This window comes from Brassica oleracea, chromosome C9 (genome assembly GCF_000695525.1).
Source record: "Brassica oleracea var. oleracea cultivar TO1000 chromosome C9, BOL, whole genome shotgun sequence".
Classification (NCBI taxonomy): domain Eukaryota; kingdom Viridiplantae; phylum Streptophyta; class Magnoliopsida; order Brassicales; family Brassicaceae; genus Brassica; species Brassica oleracea.
The window spans coordinates 45,271,720-45,294,311 of NC_027756.1; the positions used below are offsets into that span (position 1 = coordinate 45,271,720).

At 38.8% G+C, this 22,592-nt stretch overlaps 3 protein-coding genes across 4 annotated transcripts; all 3 read left to right on the forward strand.

Moving 5' to 3' along the window:
- The first annotated feature begins 9,754 nt into the window (after positions 1 to 9,754).
- LOC106318391 (translocase of chloroplast 90, chloroplastic) lies at positions 9,755 to 13,229 on the forward strand. Of its 2 annotated transcripts, none has more exons than XM_013756346.1 (3): positions 9,755 to 9,974; positions 10,151 to 10,270; positions 10,729 to 13,229. In XM_013756346.1, exons 2-3 carry the CDS (start codon positions 10,156 to 10,158, stop codon positions 12,963 to 12,965), a joined length of 2,352 nt encoding a protein of 783 aa, XP_013611800.1. In that variant the 5' UTR covers positions 9,755 to 9,974; positions 10,151 to 10,155; the 3' UTR covers positions 12,966 to 13,229. The 2 variants fall into 2 exon arrangements, with proteins under 2 accessions (XP_013611800.1, XP_013611799.1); XM_013756345.1 differs by having other exon boundaries at positions 9,755 to 9,866.
- Positions 13,230 to 13,600: 371 nt separating this feature from the next.
- Positions 13,601 to 15,209, forward strand: LOC106313191 (40S ribosomal protein S8-1). The gene is made up of 5 exons (XM_013750939.1): positions 13,601 to 13,675; positions 13,762 to 13,834; positions 14,241 to 14,580; positions 14,670 to 14,857; positions 14,951 to 15,209. The coding sequence occupies exons 1-5, from the start codon at positions 13,672 to 13,674 to the stop codon at positions 15,024 to 15,026; spliced, it is 681 nt and encodes a 226-aa protein (XP_013606393.1). The 5' UTR covers positions 13,601 to 13,671; the 3' UTR covers positions 15,027 to 15,209.
- A 1,539-nt stretch (positions 15,210 to 16,748) lies between these two features.
- LOC106318106 (sucrose-phosphate synthase 1) lies at positions 16,749 to 22,281 on the forward strand. The gene is made up of 13 exons (XM_013755959.1): positions 16,749 to 17,110; positions 17,213 to 17,302; positions 17,769 to 18,004; positions 18,192 to 18,255; positions 18,341 to 19,039; positions 19,391 to 19,504; positions 19,592 to 19,723; positions 19,848 to 20,024; positions 20,282 to 20,335; positions 20,421 to 20,483; positions 20,571 to 21,488; positions 21,576 to 21,703; positions 21,779 to 22,281. The coding sequence occupies exons 1-13, from the start codon at positions 16,928 to 16,930 to the stop codon at positions 22,047 to 22,049; spliced, it is 3,129 nt and encodes a 1,042-aa protein (XP_013611413.1). The 5' UTR covers positions 16,749 to 16,927; the 3' UTR covers positions 22,050 to 22,281.
- Positions 22,282 to 22,592: the final 311 nt, after the last annotated feature.

Sequence of the window (22,592 nt, forward strand, 5' to 3'; positions counted from 1 at the left end):
TCTCCTCTATCATGGCGTCTCTAAAAGACCAGAGTATGATTTTGATTTTGATTTTGATTTTTTTAGTCATCTTATGATTTTGATTAAATTAGGTAAAATAGCTTCATTTGAGTAAAAAAAAAAATTCGACAACATTGTTAATTAGAAAACTACCGATGAATGAATGACCTATTCAAACACTAAATTTTCGAAAATATAAAATCAAGTTTGCACAATGAAATGAGTTTAATTCATGTACTTTAAATTAAGGTTCAATAACTTAAACGGAACTTGCGTTTGGAAGGAATTTTTGTTATTTAAACTAATACTAGATTTTGATCCGCATGTTTACGTGGATGTTTGTTTTTTTTGTTAAGAATTGTTTCTAACCTTTGACAATGCCATAAACTTAATTTTCGATTGATACTTTATTCAGTTTTGACATTCGTGTGTCTTTTTCAATATATTTAGCATCCACTTATAAATTATGAGATTATGAGGTTGATTGTTTCCGGTTTTTGGAATAGTTTTTGGTTTCTGTTTCTCCAAAACCCTTTTTTTATCGAATAAAGTTTTTTTGAGAAATCATTTTCATAAAATTTAGGAAAACTAATTTTTTTAAATAACTGTTTATTTCTATACAAAAACCAAAATCCAACTTTTTCTAGTTTTTTTACTTAAAAAGTGTTTACATTTACTTTTGTTACAAATAAAAAATCAATAATGCAAAAAAACTACGGTACGTAGGGCATTTAAAATAAATGTACATATAGATAATATTTAAGGAAATACCGTAGGATAGCACTAAAAAAGTTTTTGTCACAAATATAGACGGTAAGAATCAAAATGACCAAAATGTTTCATTAAATAGGTAAATATACACTTATACTCATAGGGTTAATTAATCCAAACCTTAGGGTTTAGAGTTAAGAGGTAGGGATTTGAGATTGAAATTTAAAATTTTATAAAAATAAAAAATAAATATTAAAATTTTATAAATAAAAATTTTTAAAATTGTTTCAAAAAGTATTTTCTAATTACAAAAAGAAAATTTGAAAAAATAAATAAAAACAAATTTCGAAAAAACAATTATAAAAGAAGTTCGAATTTGAAAACATATAATCTAAAACTATAAAAAAAAAATTAACTTTTTTTAATTTTTTTTATTTTTTTAAAAAAAATTTTAATTTTTTTAATTTTTTTAATTTTTTTAATTTTTTTAATTTTTTTAATTTTTTTATATTTCTAGGGTATTAAGGTTCTTTAACCTATTAAATGAAACATTTTGGTTATTTTCTTCTTCGTGATCCATTTTTGTGATCAAAACTTGAAAATGGTCTATTTAAGAGAATTGCCCTAATATTTATAATACAACCCTGAACACATATATTTAAGGGGTGTTAGTGAAACTTAGATTTCTATAGTGTTTGTTAACTTTAAAAGCCGAGAGATTTGTTAAATTTGGAAAGAGTTGTAAAAAATTTTATATATTGTGAAAATCTATGAAAATAAAGTAATGTAATGATTCTAAGAATTCATGGGAAATATGTTAGTATTTTCAAAATCTCGTTTTGAGAGTTAAAATGTTAAGATTTCAACTCTCAATAACGGGCTTTTTGCAAAAGTGACTCAAAACTTGGAGTCAAACAGAAAACTAACCTTTTCTTTTGACTCCTTTTTTTTTTGAAATTTTAACCTCACACCTGCAGTTTATCTACGAAAATGCCATTAACATTTTTTTTTTTTTTCGAAAATGGCTTCTTTACTTTCTCAACCTCATCTTCTTCAAGTATTTACAATATTGTCACTGCAATGAATAGTGACAACAACCTTGTACGAACTGTTTGGAGCTTTTAATGCCCTTTAATGCACGTAAATCTCTTTACACTCTCTCTGTTTCAATTGTTATGAACTAAAAACAACATTTCTTTCACTTTCTCTCTATATTCATCCAAAAAACTCAAGCTTTTGATTCAAAATATGGGCTATGGTTGACAGAGCCATATTTCTTTCGTTTTTACTTACGGTTGCTTTCGTTTGAGGTTCTGGGTGGTTGGAGAAGACCCTGTGTGCAAACGAAGTCATCTCACCTAGTTTAAGGTACGAATTTGAATTTTTTTTCAAGATCTGTTCGCGTAGAAGACTTACTAGTAAGTCATCTGTATGTAGAAGACTTACTGATGAGTCTTCTGGTCAAACGGAAGACTTAAATTAAGTCGTCCAGCTTTGTTTGTTAAAAAAAAACACTCCAGACGACTTATATATACGTCGTCTACGAGAAACGGGCTAGTTTTGCATTTGACCGAATCGTGTCAGATCTTTGACTATTTCTGGACGACTTATAATTCAGTCGTCTCTGGGAAAGTTAAAATTTCAATATTTTATGAAAACTTGACGACTTACGTGTAAGTCGTCCTAGGTTAGTTTTGTAATTGAAAAATAAAACTTCATAATTTAACTTTAACCAGACGACTTAATATAAAGTCGTCCCTCCAGAAGACTTAATTTAAAGTCGTCCGGGGAAAGCAAAGTCGTCCAGAATTTTTCCCAATTTTCTGGTCAAACCTTGCTTATCCCGGACGACCTTAAATTAAGTCGTTTAGCTGGACGACTTTATATTAAGTCGTCTGGTTAAAGTTAAATTATGAAGTTTTATTTTTCAATTACAAAACTAACCTAGGACGACTTACACGTAAGTCGTCAAGTTTTCATAAAATATTGAAATTTTAACTTTCCCAGAGACGACTGAATTATAAGTCGTCCAGAAATAGTCAAAGATCTGACACGATTCGGTCAAATGCAAAACTAGCCCGTTTCTCATAGACGACGTATATATAAGTCGTCTGAAGTGTTTTTTTTTAACAAACAAAGCTGGACGACTTAATTTAAGTCGTCCGTTTGACCAGAAGACTCATCAGTAAGTCTTCTACATACAGATGACTTACTAGTAAGTCTTCTACGCGAACAGATCTTGAAAAAAAATTCAAATTCGTACCTTAAACTAGGTGAGATGACTTCGTTTGCACACAAGGTCTTCTCCAACCACCCAGAACCTCAAACGAAAGCAACCGTAAGTAAAAACGAAAGAAATATGGCTCTGTCAACCATAGCCCATATTTTGAATCAAAAGCTTGAGTTTTTTGGATGAATATAGAGAGAAAGTGAAAGAAATGTTGTTTTTAGTTCATAACAATTGAAACAGAGAGAGTGTAAAGAGATTTACGTGCATTAAAGGGCAATAAAAGCTCCAAACAGTTCGTACAAGGTTGTTGCCACTATTCATTGCAGTGGCAATATTGTAAATACTTGAAAAAGATGAGGTTGAGACAGTAAAGAAGCGTCCAGATGGAAGACTTTCCAGACGACTTAATTAAGTCGTCCGATAAGTCGTCCAGCTGGGAAGACTTTCCAGACGCCTTATTATAAGTCGTCTAATAAGTCGTCCAGATGGAAGACTTTCCAGACGACTTAATTAAGTCGTCCGATAAGTCGTCCAGCTGGGAAGACTTTCCAGACGCCTTATTATAAGTCGTCTAATAAGTCGTCCAGATGGAAGACTTTCCAGACGACTTAATTAAGTCGTCCGATAAGTCGTCCAGCTGGGAAGACTTTCCAGACGCCTTATTATAAGTCGTCTAATAAGTCGTCCAGATGGAAGACTTTCCAGACGACTTAATTAAGTCGTCCGATAAGTCGTCCAGCTGGGAAGACTTTCCAGACGCCTTATTATAAGTCGTCTAATAAGTCGTCCAGATGGAAGACTTTCCAGACGACTTAATTAAGTCGTCCGATAAGTCGTCCAGCTGGGAAGACTTTCCAGACGCCTTATTATAAGTCGTCTAATAAGTCGTCCAGATGGAAGACTTTCCAGACGACTTAATTAAGTCGTCCGATAAGTCGTCCAGCTGGGAAGACTTTCCAGACGCCTTATTATAAGTCGTCTAATAAGTCGTCCAGATGGAAGACTTTCCAGACGACTTAATTAAGTCGTCCGATAAGTCGTCCAGCTGGGAAGACTTTCCAGACGCCTTATTATAAGTCGTCTAATAAGTCGTCCAGATGGAAGACTTTCCAGACGACTTAATTAAGTCGTCCGATAAGTCGTCCAGCTGGGAAGACTTTCCAGACGCCTTATTATAAGTCGTCTAATAAGTCGTCCAGATGGAAGACTTTCCAGACGACTTAATTAAGTCGTCCGATAAGTCGTCCAGCTGGGAAGACTTTCCAGACGCCTTATTATAAGTCGTCTAATAAGTCGTCCAGATGGAAGACTTTCCAGACGACTTAATTAAGTCGTCCGATAAGTCGTCCAGCTGGGAAGACTTTCCAGACGCCTTATTATAAGTCGTCTAATAAGTCGTCCAGATGGAAGACTTTCCAGACGACTTAATTAAGTCGTCCGATAAGTCGTCCAGCTGGGAAGACTTTCCAGACGCCTTATTATAAGTCGTCTAATAAGTCGTCCAGATGGAAGACTTTCCAGACGACTTAATTAAGTCGTCCGATAAGTCGTCCAGCTGGGAAGACTTTCCAGACGCCTTATTATAAGTCGTCTAATAAGTCGTCCAGATGGAAGACTTTCCAGACGACTTAATTAAGTCGTCCGATAAGTCGTCCAGCTGGGAAGACTTTCCAGACGCCTTATTATAAGTCGTCTAATAAGTCGTCCAGATGGAAGACTTTCCAGACGACTTAATTAAGTCGTCCGATAAGTCGTCCAGCTGGGAAGACTTTCCAGACGCCTTATTATAAGTCGTCTAATAAGTCGTCCAGATGGAAGACTTTCCAGACGACTTAATTAAGTCGTCCGATAAGTCGTCCAGCTGGGAAGACTTTCCAGACGCCTTATTATAAGTCGTCTAATAAGTCGTCCAGATGGAAGACTTTCCAGACGACTTAATTAAGTCGTCCGATAAGTCGTCCAGCTGGGAAGACTTTCCAGACGCCTTATTATAAGTCGTCTAATAAGTCGTCCAGATGGAAGACTTTCCAGACGACTTAATTAAGTCGTCCGATAAGTCGTCCAGCTGGGAAGACTTTCCAGACGCCTTATTATAAGTCGTCTAATAAGTCGTCCAGATGGAAGACTTTCCAGACGACTTAATTAAGTCGTCCGATAAGTCGTCCAGCTGGGAAGACTTTCCAGACGCCTTATTATAAGTCGTCTAATAAGTCGTCCAGATGGAAGACTTTCCAGACGACTTAATTAAGTCGTCCGATAAGTCGTCCAGCTGGGAAGACTTTCCAGACGCCTTATTATAAGTCGTCTAATAAGTCGTCCAGATGGAAGACTTTCCAGACGACTTAATTAAGTCGTCCGATAAGTCGTCCAGCTGGGAAGACTTTCCAGACGCCTTATTATAAGTCGTCTAATAAGTCGTCCAGATGGAAGACTTTCCAGACGACTTAATTAAGTCGTCCGATAAGTCGTCCAGCTGGGAAGACTTTCCAGACGCCTTATTATAAGTCGTCTAATAAGTCGTCCAGATGGAAGACTTTCCAGACGACTTAATTAAGTCGTCCGATAAGTCGTCCAGCTGGGAAGACTTTCCAGACGCCTTATTATAAGTCGTCTAATAAGTCGTCCAGATGGAAGACTTTCCAGACGACTTAATTAAGTCGTCCGATAAGTCGTCCAGCTGGGAAGACTTTCCAGACGCCTTATTATAAGTCGTCTAATAAGTCGTCCAGATGGAAGACTTTCCAGACGACTTAATTAAGTCGTCCGATAAGTCGTCCAGCTGGGAAGACTTTCCAGACGCCTTATTATAAGTCGTCTAATAAGTCGTCCAGATGGAAGACTTTCCAGACGACTTAATTAAGTCGTCCGATAAGTCGTCCAGCTGGGAAGACTTTCCAGACGCCTTATTATAAGTCGTCTAATAAGTCGTCCAGATGGAAGACTTTCCAGACGACTTAATTAAGTCGTCCGATAAGTCGTCCAGCTGGGAAGACTTTCCAGACGCCTTATTATAAGTCGTCTAATAAGTCGTCCAGATGGAAGACTTTCCAGACGACTTAATTAAGTCGTCCGATAAGTCGTCCAGCTGGGAAGACTTTCCAGACGCCTTATTATAAGTCGTCTAATAAGTCGTCCAGATGGAAGACTTTCCAGACGACTTAATTAAGTCGTCCGATAAGTCGTCCAGCTGGGAAGACTTTCCAGACGCCTTATTATAAGTCGTCTAATAAGTCGTCCAGATGGAAGACTTTCCAGACGACTTATAATAAGTCGTCTGCGCAGTCTTTTGGATTGAAGTAAATACCTGACTCAAGATAGCAGCTTTCATTGATCTGCGGCCTCTGCTGCCCTCGTAAGCCAGTATCGGTGGAGACGGACTGTCTGCTCTGGGACCACCAATACTAGCACCCAATTCCGGCATAGCTGTGTACGTCTAGACCTGAAGAACTTGTATAAACCCATCCACGGTGTAACAGCCAGCAATTTCTTTGTTCCACAAAGAGTCCATCAGCACCTTAAACGCGACTCTCCCCCATGGATAATTCTCAAACCGTTCTAAATCCATCACTAGCCTTGCCAGAGTAGATCGTGTAGCGGTTGAAAACTTTCTCCCTTCAATGAATCCAGTGAAGATGGAGAGGTACGCGAGCCGCTTGCGATCTTCCCTGGACCAATCCCCGCATCTCTTCAGTGCTGCTATTATCTGATCAGTAGTTGGCCCAGCTTCCAGATGAACTCCCAGCATCCCCCAGAAAGAAACCATCTCTGGGGTAACGTCACATTTTGGTGTCTCAAGGTCCTCGATGTACTCGCAGTTTAGACCAGTGAGGTTTTCAAACTCTAACAGTGAAAACCTCAAAGGTTCTGGACCAACGAGAGACCACATCTCATACTTCTTCTTAATGTCCAGCTTGAAACTGAGCATGTAGTGAACCAGCCTTGAAGCCCAACCAAATCCCTGCTCCTTGAACTTGATGAAAACTCCCAAACTCGACTCCTTGAGCTCTTCAAATTCGTCATCAGTAAGAGCTTTCCTAAGAGCAGTATGCAACTTGCTGTTATCCGTATGATACGAAATGCTATTGTGGGCTTCTGGTTCTTCCCCTGATGTGTATAACCTACGGGGGAGTTCTGGAATATCCATCCTTTTTGTCTGCAAAATAATCAAAGACAACAATATAAGTCCAGACGACTTAGTAGACGACTTAAATTACTTACAAGTCTTCCAGTCGCAGAAGGAGTTGGAGTACTCGTCATTGCGGTTATAGATCTGAAAAAATAAACGTGAAACGGTGAGAATGAGTAAATTGATAGAGACAACGTTTTATGTTCATCTTTTCCTCGAGATTGATGACTTAGCGGCGTTAGGGTTTACAGAGAAACGGCGCTAAGGTTTACAGAGAAGAAGCGGCGGCGCTAGGGTTTAGAAGAAGCGGCGGCGCTAGTGTTTAGAACGTTGGTGACCACGGTGGCGAGGGCGACGGTTTGTTCGGATATAGTGGAAGCGGCGGCGCTAGGGTTTAGAGGAATCGGCGGCGCTAGGGTTTAGAGGAATCGGCGGCGCTAGGGTTTAGAGGAATCGGCGGCGCTAGGGTTTAGAGGAATCGGCGGCGCTAGGGTTTAGAGGAATCGGCGGCGCTAGGGTTTAGAGGAATCGGCGGCGCTAGGGTTTAGAGGAATCGGCGGCGCTAGGGTTTAGAGGAATCGGCGGCGCTAGGGTTTAGAGGAATCGGCGGCGCTAGGGTTTAGAGGAATCGGCGGCGCTAGGGTTTAGAGGAATCGGCGCGGCTAGGGTTAGAAGAAGCTGCGGCGACAACGGTGAGAATGAAGTGAGATAGATAGCCGATGTTGAGAACGATGGTTTGTTCGGAAATCGTGGGAATTCGAAATCGCCTTTGAGAGAGAACTGTTAGGGTTTCTGAATTTCGCGAAAAATGAAACAAAAAAATAAAAATCACCTTATATATTGGGTAAATAATCCGGTTAGCTTTAAAATTACATTGGTAAACTTTAAGGTTTGGTCCGGTTTAGACGACTTATTCTGGCTGATAATGTACAACAGACGACTTAATATTTAGTCGTCTGTTTTCAGACGACAAAATATTAAGTCGTCCTAGACCCTAAAATGAACCCCTGAACTAAAATGACTAGATTAACTAACTAACCACGTTATAAAATCAAATTATACTTAAATAGTGTTTACTATACACAGAAATGAACACGCATAAGTAATTTTAAAAATTTTCAAAAACGGTTTTAATGCTTTCCAAAATCTAACCCTAAGAACACATACAATACTACAACATATGTTGATGAAACATAAACTAAAGAATATCATGACTCACTACTTTCACTCATCTATGCTGAAAACAATTGAAATTTGTTATATCTTAATTTATACCTCCTAAGACATATGTTAATTACATAATTCCCATTTTTCACTTATCAAAATATTTTTTACAAAATTTTTAAATTATGTTTAAGACTAACTGTCCAGACGACTTTCAGTTAAGTCGTCTGGACGACTTATTTTCAAGTCGTCTAAACAGACGACTTGCGAGGGGTAGAAACGTAAAAAAAATTCCGTTTTCTTGTTTGGTCACAAGGGGATAGTTGTAATTTCAATAGTCTTTTAGGTTACTTTTGCCTTTGACCCAAGTTGGGGTATTGTTTTGGGTTTGACTCCAAGTTTTGAGTCACACTTGGCAATTCTCCCCTCAATAACACTTACTTTATTAAATTTGTACAATCATTAAAATCTAAATTTTTTGAATAACAAATGATTTTGTATAGAACTATAGAATTATCAAACCAATAACACTAGATTTTAATGAGAATGTGAAAATCTATAAACCAATAACACTAGACTTGAAAATTCTAAAACTCATTATAAATCTAATTCTCACTAACACCTCCTCAAGGCATTTTCTAGCTACTTTTTGGAACATACATCTGACAATAAACTGATATAAATACAAAATAATTCAGATAAAATTTGAAAATTACCAATAATATAAATTTATTTATTTAATAAATTTGAAAATTATCAATATATACGTATATATATTGTTAATAACTTTTTATTTTATTTAGAGAAATTAGATTTTTTTTTATTTTACTATTTGATACCTATAAGTTATATTTTGTATTCTTTTGGTTTTACTTAATATTAACTAGAACTAGTATTTTTCTTTTACTATTTCATACTTACAAAATATATTTCCTATTCTTTTAAATTGCTTAGTATTAATTAAGATTAGGAATATTTCCCATTTTTTTATAAACTTTTCTAAGTATAGATTTTCAAAATTTTCTATATGAGATTCAAGATAGTTTTATTTTGTATTAACAGTTTTTGTTTTAAAATAATTTTATGTGTGTTTTGTATAATCGTATTTTATATTTTACTTTTTCAGAATAAATATTTTAATATTAATAATGTTTTTCATTTTGTTAATTTTAAAATCAAAAACAAAAAAAATAAAAAACCAAAATCTAAAACAACCATTCATATTTTTCGAAAAACTAAAATCTACTGCAAAATAAAAAACCAAAAACTAAAATCTAAAAATCAAAGACCAAAATCCAAAAACTAAAATCTAAAAACCAATGAAACAATCATCACCTATGTATTTTTTTTTTGTATGTTGCCGACTTGTTTTGATAACGTAAATATTAAAATATAAAATATTAGAGTTTTAAGTATACTTGACCAAGACATGTTAGCCCCAGATCCGCAGCGCATGTTAGGCACAGGTATGGGGCGCAATTTATCACCATGCAAAGAAGAAACAAAACAAACAAGAAACAAAAGAGAAAAAAATCGAGGGGAGCATCTTCTTCGTTATCCTAATTTCGTAAAACCCTAACCTTTGTCGTACCTCGATCCTCTCTCTCCCACCAACACTGTCGCCAACACAAAAAGGTCTCTCAGAGTTTTCTCAATTCAAATCTGTGGCTTCACCCAAGTTTTTGATTCTCTTCAATTTCGTTAGTATTGATATGGTGTTTTCTTGCGATTGCGATTCTTAAGGTCATCTCACTTAATTTGGGGGAATTGGGTTCCTTCATAATAGATGCATTTATGGGCGTTATCATTATCTCTCTACAGAATCTTTAGATTAAAAAAAGAAAAGAAATGTTCTGGCTTAACAAAAGCTTAAGCCTAGGTAGCTCAGCTCAGCGTTGACTTGTTTGTTGTTGTTGCAGGTAGAATGAAAGGCTTCATAGACTGGGTTTTCGATCTATCCAACTCCATGGCATCCTCATCTAGACCCCTTTTGGGGAGTGCCCCTTTCTCCCGAGACCATGAAGCACACGATTCCCAGTGTATGATATCCTCTCTCTCTCTTTCCTTCAATTTTCTTTTAGTCTCCTGAAAAAAATAAATGATTGTTGCAACTGACTTTTTTTGGATTTATATTTTTCAATGGGTTCAACATTATGGGATGTGTGTGGACTTACTGTTACGGTGTTACCTCTTTAACTTATCTACTTGGCCTCTTCTTATGCACTATGGCCATATCCTCTTTGTACCCTTCACTGTTTTTTTTTCTTCTATTATCAACTGCCACTTCCTGTTGTCTACTTTAATTTGGTCTAAATTGCTTCCAAAGATTTTATGGCTTTATAGAATCGAATTAACTTTGCTTTTTGATACTCTACCCAATTTGCTTAGACTGATACATTGTTGATTATTTGATTCTTCCCAAAAGTTTCTGTTCTTGCTGTTTATTTGTATGTTCCCTTTGACTGAATGACTAATAGTCTCTTTTTTTTTTTTTTAGCTCAAGCCCCTGCTTTACCAGAACCAGTGGCACGCTCTGAACCACCATGTTCAACCAGCGGCGATGTAGAAACTCAGCCTCCCATCTCTCAGCAGCAAACTCCACTTGAAAGCTTGCACCAGTCTAGTCTTGATCTTAACGACAAGAAACACAACCCACTAGCAAAGATCGGTGACCTCCAAGTACAGTTCTTACGCCTCGTTCATAGATTTGGGCAGTCACAGAACAACATCCTAGTCTCCAAGGTTCTATACCGAGTATACCTCGCAATGCTGATACGAGCCGAGGAGTCAGAACTGAAAACAGTCAAACTTAAGCAAGACAAAGCCAAAACTCTAGCGAAGGAGCAAGAATCGTCCGGCGTACCGGAACTTGATTTCTCTATTCGAATCCTAGTCTTGGGGAAAACAGGCGTTGGCAAGAGCGCGACCATAAACTCTATCTTCGGCCAGTCCAAAAGCGAAACCGATGCTTTCCAACCCGCCACGGATCGCATAGAAGAGGTTAACGGAACCGTTAACGGAGTTAAAGTAACGTTTATCGACACCCCTGGCTTACACCAACCTTCACCTTCCAGCGCAAGGAAAAACAGAAAGACTCTGCTGTCTATCAAGAGATACGTCAAGAAGCGTCCGCCTGATGTGGTTCTCTACTTGGACCGCCTTGACACGATCGACTTGCGATACAGTGATTACCCTCTCCTGAGCCTTATAACTGAAACCTTGGGTGCAGCGTTATGGCTTAACACGATTCTTGTAATGACGCATTCTTCAGTCGCTTCTGAAGGACGTAATATGAACTACGAGTCGTACGTTGGCCAGCGCATGGATGTGGTTCAGCACTATATACATCAGGCTGTGTCTGATACGAAGCTGGAGAACCCTGTGCTGTTAGTTGAGAATCATCCAAGCTGTAGAAAGAATCATGCCGGTGAGTGTGTTCTTCCGAATGGATTAGTGTGGAAGCCTCAGTTTATGTTTCTGTGCGTTTGTACCAAGGTTCTCGGCGATGTACAGTCTCTGCTGAGGTTTCGTGACAGCATTGGTTTGGGACAGGCGAGTGGTACACGAACAGCTTCTCTTCCTCATCTTCTTTCGGTTTTTCTGCGGCGGCGTTTATCGTCAGGTGGAGATGAAGCGGAGAGGGAGATAGACGAGCTTATGGATTCGGAGTTGGAGGAGGAGGAGGAGGATGAGTATGACCAGCTGCCTGCGATCCGGATCCTTGGGAAAACCCGGTTCGAGAAGCTGTCAAAGTCTCAGAAGAGAGAGTATCTCGATGAGCTTGATTACAGAGAAACTCTTTATCTCAAGAAACAGTTGAAGGAAGAATGTAGAAGACGAAAGGATGAAAAGCTTAATGAAGAGGAAGAGGAAAAGAGTGACCAAGCAGCTGTTCCGTTGCCGGAGATGGCTGGTCCAGACAGTTTTGATTCTGATTTTCCTTCACACAGATACCGATCCATTGCCTCTGGTGACCAGTGGCTTGTGAGACCTGTCTATGATCCTCAGGGATGGGATCACGATGTTGGGTTTGATGGAATAAACATTGAGACAGCTGTAAAAGTGAAAAAGAATCTGTTTGCTTCAGCTAACGGACAGGTGTGCAGAGATAAGCAACGCTTCACCATCCACTCCGAGACTAACGCAGCTTACACTACAGACTCTAAATTACAAACATTCTCCGTAGCTGCCGACGTCCAGTCATCAGGAGACGATCTTGTCTACACGTTTCACGGCGGCACGAAGCTTAAAACATTTAAGCACAACACAACAGATCTCGGAGTTGGTTTGACATCTTTTGGCGGGAAGTACTACTTAGCTGGAAAGATTGAGGATTCCTTGATGGTTGGGAAGAGGGTGAAGTTAACAGTAAACGCAGGTCAGATGAACGGTTCAGGGGGAACAGCACATGGAGGGAGCTTTGAAGCTTGTATCAGAGGGAGAGATTACCCGGTGAGAAACGAGCAGATCGGTGTGACGGTGACGGCTCTGTCTTTCAACAAAGAGCTAGTGTTGAACTGGGGGTTACAGACTCAGGTTAGACCAAGCCGGGACACGAACGTAGACGTTAGCGTAAACATGAACAACAGGAAAATGGGGAAGATAAACGTGAAACTCAACAGCTCCGAGCACTGGGAGATCGCGTTGATCTCAGCGTTTACGCTTTTCAAGGCGTTGATACGGAGGAAGAAAGCTGTTAGTGAAATAACAAACGAAAATGAGGAAGAGTTGTGAGTGTTCTTGTTCTCCTGGTTTCTCTTTAGGTAAAAAGAAAATGATATTTTGGACATATGAATAGATAACCCGACGATGTGTACAAGAGATGTAAGCGATGTTTTGAAGACAAAACAGGAATATCGCATGCACATTTGCTTCCATTGTTGTATGTAATAGTCTCGTTTTGTTGGTCCAGTACTCCAGTTCAGTGTCATGTTTATGTGGTTCGTTAGAATAACCTTTGGGCTCTCTCAAATATGTTGTCAAAAAGCTTTGGGAGTATTTAGCCGATTTTTAAAAAGAAAATCACTTTTTTTTGGGGGAAAGATTCATTAATATGTTTACAGAAACTATAAAAACAAATCATTATATAAAAATCTGCAATATATTATAAGAAAAAAACTAAAATGTGCAACTGATGATGCACTTATTTAAAAAAAAAAAAAAAAGTTCAGAAAACATTTCCATAAATCAGAAAAATGGGAGTTGTTTGCTACGAAGGGCATAAGTTATTAGATGGACCAAGATAGTACGGGCCTATAGGGTTATACAGACTTACTCTTATTTATGACGGCCCAAAGTAATCATATGGGCCAAGTCGTAGAGGCCTTTTAACTCTAGGGTTTTCGTTTATTCAGCGCATCCTCTTTATAAATCAATTCTGCAAACCTCAGTACACCCTCCGCAGTTTTTTTTGTCTACAGAGAAAACCTAAGTTGCAACCATGGGTACGATCCTTCACTCCTCTCTCTATCTCTATCGGATGAAGCTCTCTCGATGGTTGAATCTAAAATGTAACTTTGATCTGTATTAGGTATTTCTCGTGACTCCATCCACAAGAGGCGTGCCACTGGAGGCAAGCAGAAGCAATGGAGGAAGAAGCGAAAGTAAGCTTTGATTTTTTTATTCTTTGCCTTGAAACATGTTTAACGAGGAATTGATGCTGTGTTCTGTTTATCTGTGTGTTTTGTTCTATTCGTTCTATTATCTTCTGTTCAAGCTGTGTTCTGTGTTAAAACTGTGTGTTGAACGAGGAAGTGATGCTGTCTTAATCGATTAGCTTCCATTTTCATATCTAGGTTAGGTAATGACATTTCATTAGTGTAACGCTTCAGTCTTTTCGAATTTGGACTACCAATCTCATGAACTATTGTGTTCTTCTGATCGCAGTATGAAATATATCCTTTAGTTCGCGAGTTACCATTTGCTTGTGTTTCTGTAATAGTGATTTGTTTGATTCATGTTGTTGTACCCACTTTGGTTTGTAATAATTTTGTTTCTTGGTTTATGAAGGTACGAGATGGGAAGACAGCCAGCTAACACCAAGCTGTCCAGCAACAAGACGGTCAGAAGAATCCGTGTCCGTGGAGGCAACGTCAAGTGGCGTGCATTGAGACTCGATACCGGTAACTACTCGTGGGGAAGTGAAGCTGTTACCCGCAAGACCAGAGTCCTTGACGTGGTCTACAATGCCTCCAACAACGAGCTTGTCCGTACCAAGACACTTGTTAAGAGCGCCATTGTTCAGGTCGACGCTGCTCCTTTCAAGCAGTGGTACTTGCAGCACTACGGTGTTGAGGTTGGTCGCAAGAAGAAGAATGCTGCTGCTTCTGCCGCCAAGAAGGAAGGAGAGGTGAGGATACTCTTTTTCTTTTGGTCGGTAGATTCCTTTAACCGGTTGTAGCAGTTGAATGAAGCTGATGATGCGTTTTGATATTGTAGGATGGCGAAGATGCTGCTCCAGCTGCTGCTGCACCTGAGGAGGTGAAGAAGAGCAACCATGTGCAGAGGAAGATTGAGAGCCGTCAAGAAGGTCGCACTCTTGATTCCCACATTGAGGACCAGTTTGCAAGTGGACGGTTGTTGGCCTGCATCTCCTCAAGGCCCGGCCAATGTGGTCGTGCTGATGGGTAATCTTCTTCTTATCCCATTGGTCCATTTTGTATTTGTGTTGAAATCTCCTGTATTCATTTATGTTGATTGTGTTTGTAAATGTTGTGCAGATACATTCTTGAAGGCAAAGAGCTTGAGTTCTACCAGAAGAAAATTCAGAAGAAGAAGGGCAAGGGTGCCGCTTAAAGCTCGTTGTCTGCTTGAAAGCTTTATGTTTTTTTCATGAAACATGTTTGAGTTTTCAGTTTAGTGTCTGAGAAGCCTATGTTTTGGATTTAGCTTTGCTATATGGTATTTCATAAACTCCCGTCGTTACAATGTGATTTGTCTCGTAATTTTTGTTTAATTTAAAAACGTCTTTGATGAAAATTTGATCACTGTGGCATAAAATCGGTTTTGTTTGTGTATCCTCCATTTTCACCAAGGAGCAATAACCGTGAAGCAAAATGCCAATGAAACAGAAATGAAACATCGACGTACTATATTATTATTGCATCTGTATCTTTCAAGCAAAGACGGAAAGTATTTCACTGATTCATTTCCCTTAAATATATTTCTTTTATCATTCTGCCAGCGATGAGCATTTTGCTAAGCAAGGAATCATATAATTGCCTCTCGTAGACAACAGACATGGATCATATAATTGCCTCTCTTTATTTTTTGTCGTCATGTTTACGCTCGAGGAAGTGGTAATCCGAAGAACCTTTCCACCTGTCTCTTGTCTGACTTACATGAGCGAACGTAACGCCGTCAACACGAGCCTAATTAGCAAGAGAGGTCAGCTCGGATGTAACAGTTTCCAGATATATTAGCAGTGACGAAATCTACTGGGCTCTATATATTTGCTTTGCATCATTTGACATATGACTCCCAAGACCATCTTCAACACTTGAAACCTTTGTAACGACGGTGTTGATAAATTGAGTTAATCTATGTGGCATCAACACCCATTGCAAAATCTCAACCGTTTAAACTTCTTTTTTTTTTGCTCAGCGCTGCCACGTGTCGTTTTCTGATTGGTTGCGCAGATTTTTTTGTTTTTTATCTTCACCCAATAATTCAAATCAATACAAATTATATAAAAATTCATGATTTTTTTTCATCTACAAATAAAGACTCGTCTCATTTCATTTGGAAACAGAGAAAATGTCTTTTCTTTATAATCAACTAATTTAGAATTTTTTTCCTTTTTTTTTTGTTAAATGGATCCTAATATTAATCATTTTAAAAAGTAATCTAAGTATAATAATTCAAAATAAATATTATTAAAAGTTATGTTATTTTAGTTTTTAAGTTAATTATTAATATGTAATTATTATGTTGTAAAAAACAAAAATATGAATTAAAAGTTGTGGAGTAGAATATTGAATTTTTTAAAATAAACCATTGTAGAGGTTTAAAATAAAGTGAGTGTCGAATAAATTAGGTGGAAGAGAGAAGATGATGTGAAATGTTAAAATGAGAAAATAAAGGTGTTGAAAATGAGGAGAGTGTTGAAACCATTTTACATAGTCTAACAAATAACAAATAACAAATGAAACCATTCTAAAAACTATGCTTTGGTTCTTTGTTAAATGACTCAGATCCATCATCGCATATTCTGATCTATGATGCTATAAATATGACTGTAAACCAAATATCTTTTACTTTTATACCAGTCCGATTTAAAATGAATCCATATGGAAACACAGGAATAGAAAAAAATACTCGTCAATTGTCACCTAATTAAAAAAAAGAATATTCTTTTTTTTTTGACCAAATAAACCAGTATATACCTCCTGTCTTCAATCATTTTTAAAAAATTTTAAGAAAGATATTTTTCATTTGACAATTTTCTTTCACTATTAAAAAGGGACCAACACTAAAAATAAAGCGTATAACAATAAAAAAAGAGAAAGGTTATTAGGAGCAGAGTTTTGAGCCGTTCGAAGCGGATGCGTGTCCTATGACTCGTCACTACAGCCTGACTAGTTTTGTCGTCTTTCCCATCAAAAAAGCAATAATAACCAAACGTACGAGATAACCAACGCACATATATTACCAAAATCCCAATTCCATCCATCCATCACACACCATCTTCTTCTTCGATGGCCGGAAACGATTGGGTGAACAGTTACCTGGAGGCGATTCTCGACGTGGGCCAGCCTCTCGACGACGCTCGACCTTCGCTTCTCCTCAGGGAGAGAGGGAGATTCACTCCCAGCCGTTACTTCGTTGAGGAAGTCATCACTGGTTACGATGAGACTGATCTTCACAGATCTTGGGTCAAGGTAACGCAACGCAACGCACCTCTCTGTTTTTCTTTATTTATATATGCAATCGTGTGAGAGTGATGATCTTCGTGTTTTTTTAAAAAAAATAAAAAAAAATAGGCGGTTGCAACGAGGAGTCCACAAGAGAGGAACACGAGGTTGGAGAATATGTGTTGGAGGATCTGGAATCTCGCTCGTCAAAAGAAGCAGGTTTCTTTTTATTGCTTCTTTCTACTTTGGATGCCTATTTTAACTGAGACTGAGATTTGACTGTTCTATTCAAAGGTCCCTAACTTTTTTCTAAAAAAGTTGATTTGATTTTTTTTTTTTTTAATTTTCTGGAGAATAATTTTAGTAATTGACTGAGTCAGACTTTGATCTCAAAGTTGTTTTGACTCTCAAGTCAATGTTTTTGTTTTGTGTATTCTGGTGTACTCTCTGTTTTCAAGTTTCAACCTTTTCAATGTCTTCCTTTTTTTTTGCAACTGGATTTAAAAAAAAAATAATTATAATAAAAAAATGAGGGATCGTTGAACTATGAATATAGCCTTTGAACTTTTTGATTGATCTTGTACTTTGTGCTTATGATTTTCCTCCATGGGATAGGTCAGTTCTGCACTTGGAACAATTAACATTATTTAAAGTAGTGCCAACTCATGCTTTTATGTTTGTGCAGCATGAGGAAAAGGAGGCGCAGAGGCTGGCTAAGCGCCGTCTTGAGCGTGAGAGAGGTCGCAGGGAGGCAACAGCTGACATGTCCGAGGAGTTTTCTGAGGGAGAGAAAGTAGATCTCCTCAGTGATGTCTCTACTCATGGCACCAAATCCAGGTTGCCTCGGATTAATTCTGCTGAGTCCATGGAGATTTGGGCTAACCAGCAGAAGGGAAACAAGCTGTATCTTGTTTTGATAAGGTTTGTGCTCAAAAATAGCCTTTGCTTTCCCCTATTTACTTTCTTGCTTGGAAAACTCAATAGTTTCACCTTCTAGCAACATGTTTACTAGCAAATGATCTCTGCTAATTGAGAATTTGTAAGCACAGTGGAAAGTTTTTGGAGTGTTCTTGTTTGATTGTTGTTTAAACATTCAGTATTTATGCAGTCTTCATGGTCTCATACGTGGTGAGAACATGGAGCTCGGCCGTGATTCTGATACCGGTGGCCAGGTAATGATACGGAAAATTTGAGTGATCGCAATGCGGTATAATGGGTAGGCTAGTAGTCCTCCTCACTTTGCTTCTTACGTTACAGGTTAAGTACGTTGTGGAACTTGCACGGGCTTTGGGATCAATGCCAGGAGTTTATAGAGTCGACTTGCTCACCAGACAAGTGTCTTCACCAGATGTTGACTGGAGTTATGGCGAGCCCACGGAGATGCTGACTCCTAGAGATTCTGAAGATTATTCGGATGAGATGGGAGAGAGTAGCGGTGCTTATATTGTGAGGATACCATTTGGTCCAAAGGATAAGTATATCCCGAAGGAACTCCTATGGCCTCACATTGCTGAGTTTGTTGATGGTGCCATGAACCACATCATGCAGATGTCCAGTGTTCTCGGTGAACAAGTCCGTGGTGGGAAGCCTATCTGGCCTTCTGCCATCCATGGACACTACGCTGATGCTGGTGACGCTGCTGCTTTGCTATCAGGTGCACTGAACGTGCCTATGATTCTTACTGGCCACTCACTCGGTCGAGATAAGTTGGAGCAGCTTTTGAAACAAGGCCGCCTTTCTAAAGAAGAAATAAATTCGACTTACAAGATTATGCGTCGAATAGAGGGTGAGGAGTTATCTCTTGATGTTTCTGAAATGGTGATAACTAGCACGCGGCAGGAGATTGATGAGCAATGGAGGTTGTATGATGGTTTTGACCCCATATTGGAGCGTAAACTGCGAGCAAGGATCAAGCGGAATGTGAGCTGCTATGGACGGTTCATGCCTCGCATGGTTGTAAGTTACTTACGCCTTAGCTATTCTCTTGATCTTCAGTGTTCAACACTGCCAGAAATATATGCTTTTAAAGGTTAGATTTTAGTGCTAAGAATTAGGAGGCCTTGGCTAGCAACAAACTATTGGTTAATATAGTTAATACTCTAATTTTCTTGTAAGAGAATCATGCTTATCTATTATCTATAAATGTCAGTTTTAATGTTTGTATTACATTCGAGTGTTTCTAGGATGTTGGCGAAAAATAATGTCTTAAGGTGGGAGAATGATCTTTCTTTGCCTTGTTAGAATGGTTGCGTGGTCTTCTGTAGTATCATAAAAAAATGATTCCTGTTTATTTATTTTTTGCTTCAGAAAATTCCACCTGGGATGGAGTTCAATCATATTGTCCCACATGATGGTGATATGGAAGATCCAGATGGGAATGAGGAACATCCAACTTCTCGAGATCCACCAATATGGGCTGAGGTTCTTACTTGAATATAACATCTACTTGTTCTCAATATCTTTCTGTCAAGCAGTTTACTCGACCTCCATATTCTATATGTGATGCAGATAATGCGTTTCTTTTCAAATTCCCGAAAGCCTATGATACTTGCCCTTGCGAGGCCCGACCCAAAAAAGAACATCACGACGTTAGTGAAGGCATTTGGAGAATGTCGTCCACTGAGAGACCTTGCTAACCTGGTATGTAAATGTCGTACAGGGACTTTTGTTTAGGTTTTTCTCTTTAACACTTTGGTTGTTTACTTTATGTTTCTGTTTTGATCACCATTTTGTTCTACTCATCTTCCATATCTCTGGTTTGCAGGCTCTTATTATGGGTAACCGTGATGGGATTGATGAAATGTCGAGCACGAGTTCTTCTGTTCTGCTTTCTGTTCTGAAGCTAATTGACAAGTATGATCTCTACGGCCAAGTTGCGTACCCTAAACATCACAAACAGTCAGATGTTCCAGACATATATCGCCTAGCTGCAAAGTCTAAGGTACTCTTGGCAGTTCATTATAAGTTATAACTATGTCATCCTACTTTATTCAAGATCATTAGATGTATTGTCGTCTTTAGTTTCTTGCGCTGTTCACCATTAAAACAATGCCTCCAACACTTGATCTGTCAGTTATTGCTAACTGCTGTATATTATGATGCTTTCACATGTTTGATCCCAACGGTTCGACACTACTTAGGATGCTTCTTTAGATTCTTCTCTTTAGTAGATTTATTCTGTGCATGGACTCTTTGCAGGGTGTTTTCATCAATCCAGCTTTCATTGAACCATTTGGACTTACTCTGATTGAGGTATTTTTTTCCTTATTCCACGGTCAAATGTGATTGTTTCATGACCCATTCTTGTAATAAAATGTGTTTATTTTTTTCCTTCTAGGCTGCAGCCCATGGTTTGCCGATGGTAGCTACAAAAAATGGTGGTCCTGTTGATATACACCGGGTATGTATATTCTTACTATAAAACGCTCAAGACTATTACATACCTTCTTGTTTTTTATAATATATAACCTTGGAGATTTTCTTCTAGGTTCTAGACAATGGTCTCCTTGTGGATCCTCATGATCAGCAATCCATTTCTGAAGCTCTTCTTAAGCTTGTTGCTGATAAGCAGCTGTGGGCAAAGTGTAGGCAAAACGGGCTGAAGAACATTCACCAATTCTCTTGGCCAGAGCATTGCAAAACTTATCTATCTCGCATAACCAGCTTCAAGCCAAGACACCCCCAATGGCAAAGTGATGACACCGGTGATAATTCAGAGCCTGAGTCACCCAGTGATTCTCTGAGAGACATACAGGACATATCTTTGAACTTGAGGTTTTCATTTGACGGTGGAAGTGGCAACGACGGTTCCATGAATCAAGAAGTGAGCTCCATGGACAGGAAGAGCAAAATCGAAGCTGCCGTTCTAAACTGGTCTAAAGGCAAAGACAGTCGCAAAATGGGATCACTGGAGAAGTCAGAGGTCAACTCCGGAAAGTTCCCAGCGGTTCGGAGGAGGAAGTTTATTGTGGTGATTGCTCTTGATTTTGATGGGGAAAGAGACACGCTAGAGGCTACAAGAAGGATTCAAGAGGCAGTTGAGAAGGAAAGAGCCGAAGGAACCGTTGGGTTCATATTGTCAACGTCTCTAACAATCTCTGAGATACAATCTTTCTTGGTCTCAGGGGGTTTAAACCCTAATGACTTCGACGCCTTCGTATGCAACAGCGGGAGCGATCTCTACTACACATCTGTCAACTCGGAAGATGGTCCTTTCGTTGTTGACTTCTACTACCACTCCCACGTTGAATATCGCTGGGGTGGTGAAGGGCTGAGGAAGACTTTGATCCGTTGGGCGTCTTCTGTTAACGAGAAAAAATCTGAGAATGACGAGCAGATTGTCACTCTTGCTGAACATCTTTCGACTGACTACTGCTACACCTTTGCTGTCAAAAAGCCTGCAGCGGTAAAGTTTAAATCAGGCGCACCATTATTAAGAAATCTTCTTAGCTCTGTGTTATAAGTTGGTTTGTTTTTGTTTTTTTATTCTCAGGTGCCTCCGGTGAGAGAGCTCCGTAAGCTGCTGAGGATCCAGGCCCTGCGTTGTCATGTCGTTTATAGTCAGAACGGTACTCGAATAAACGTGATACCTGTGCTGGCTTCTCGTATACAAGCCCTAAGGTACGTACAAAACTTGTGGGACAAGTAAGTAACTTTCTAGAGCATTGTTCTTACGAATGTGTTGCGGTGAACCAGGTACTTGTTCGTTCGGTGGGGCATTGACATGGCGAAGATGGTGGTGTTCGTGGGAGAATCAGGTGACACAGATTACGAAGGATTGCTCGGAGGACTTCACAAGAGCGTTGTTCTAGAGGGGGTATCGTGCAGCGCAAGCAACGCCTTGCACGCTAACAGGAGCTATCCACTCACTGATGTGATCTCTTTAGAGAGCAACAACGTGGTCCACGCACGCGTGGACTCGGATGTACGTGATGCCCTGAAGAAACTAGAGCTGCTCGAAGACTGAAACGCATCTCCAGTCGTTTATGGTTTGGTACCAAATGCGAACTACTATCTATTTTCTTAGACCACATGGTTTGGTTTGTTTTTTTGTTTCTTTGTAACTTTGGTCGTACATAAGCTGCCGGAAATACCGAACTCTTCATATTTGTTGTCTTTTTGACACCCACCGGGTCTACTTAATTTGTGCAACATGTATTGTAATAATAAAAAGAAAAGAAGAGATTCCGGTGTTTAAATGTTATTAACAGATAAATGAAATATAAAAAACCATTCCTTCAGGTTTTTCACCAGGCAAGCACATGGTAGTTATCCTAAATAAAAGCTTTGTAAAGATGTTGAGCTAGTAGTCTTTGAAAAGCTGTCATTGTCTTCTCAAATATATTTAACAAAGACAAGCTACCTTTTAACAAGTATTTTATAAAATCGAGTTTTTCCAGTAAATATGGACACGTACGTAGAGACTCGAGTCAAGGCGTACCTGAATTGGTTTTGTAGGGGTGCTTCAGGGGTGAACTTTTTTGGGAAACTTAGACGGCCGACTAGACGT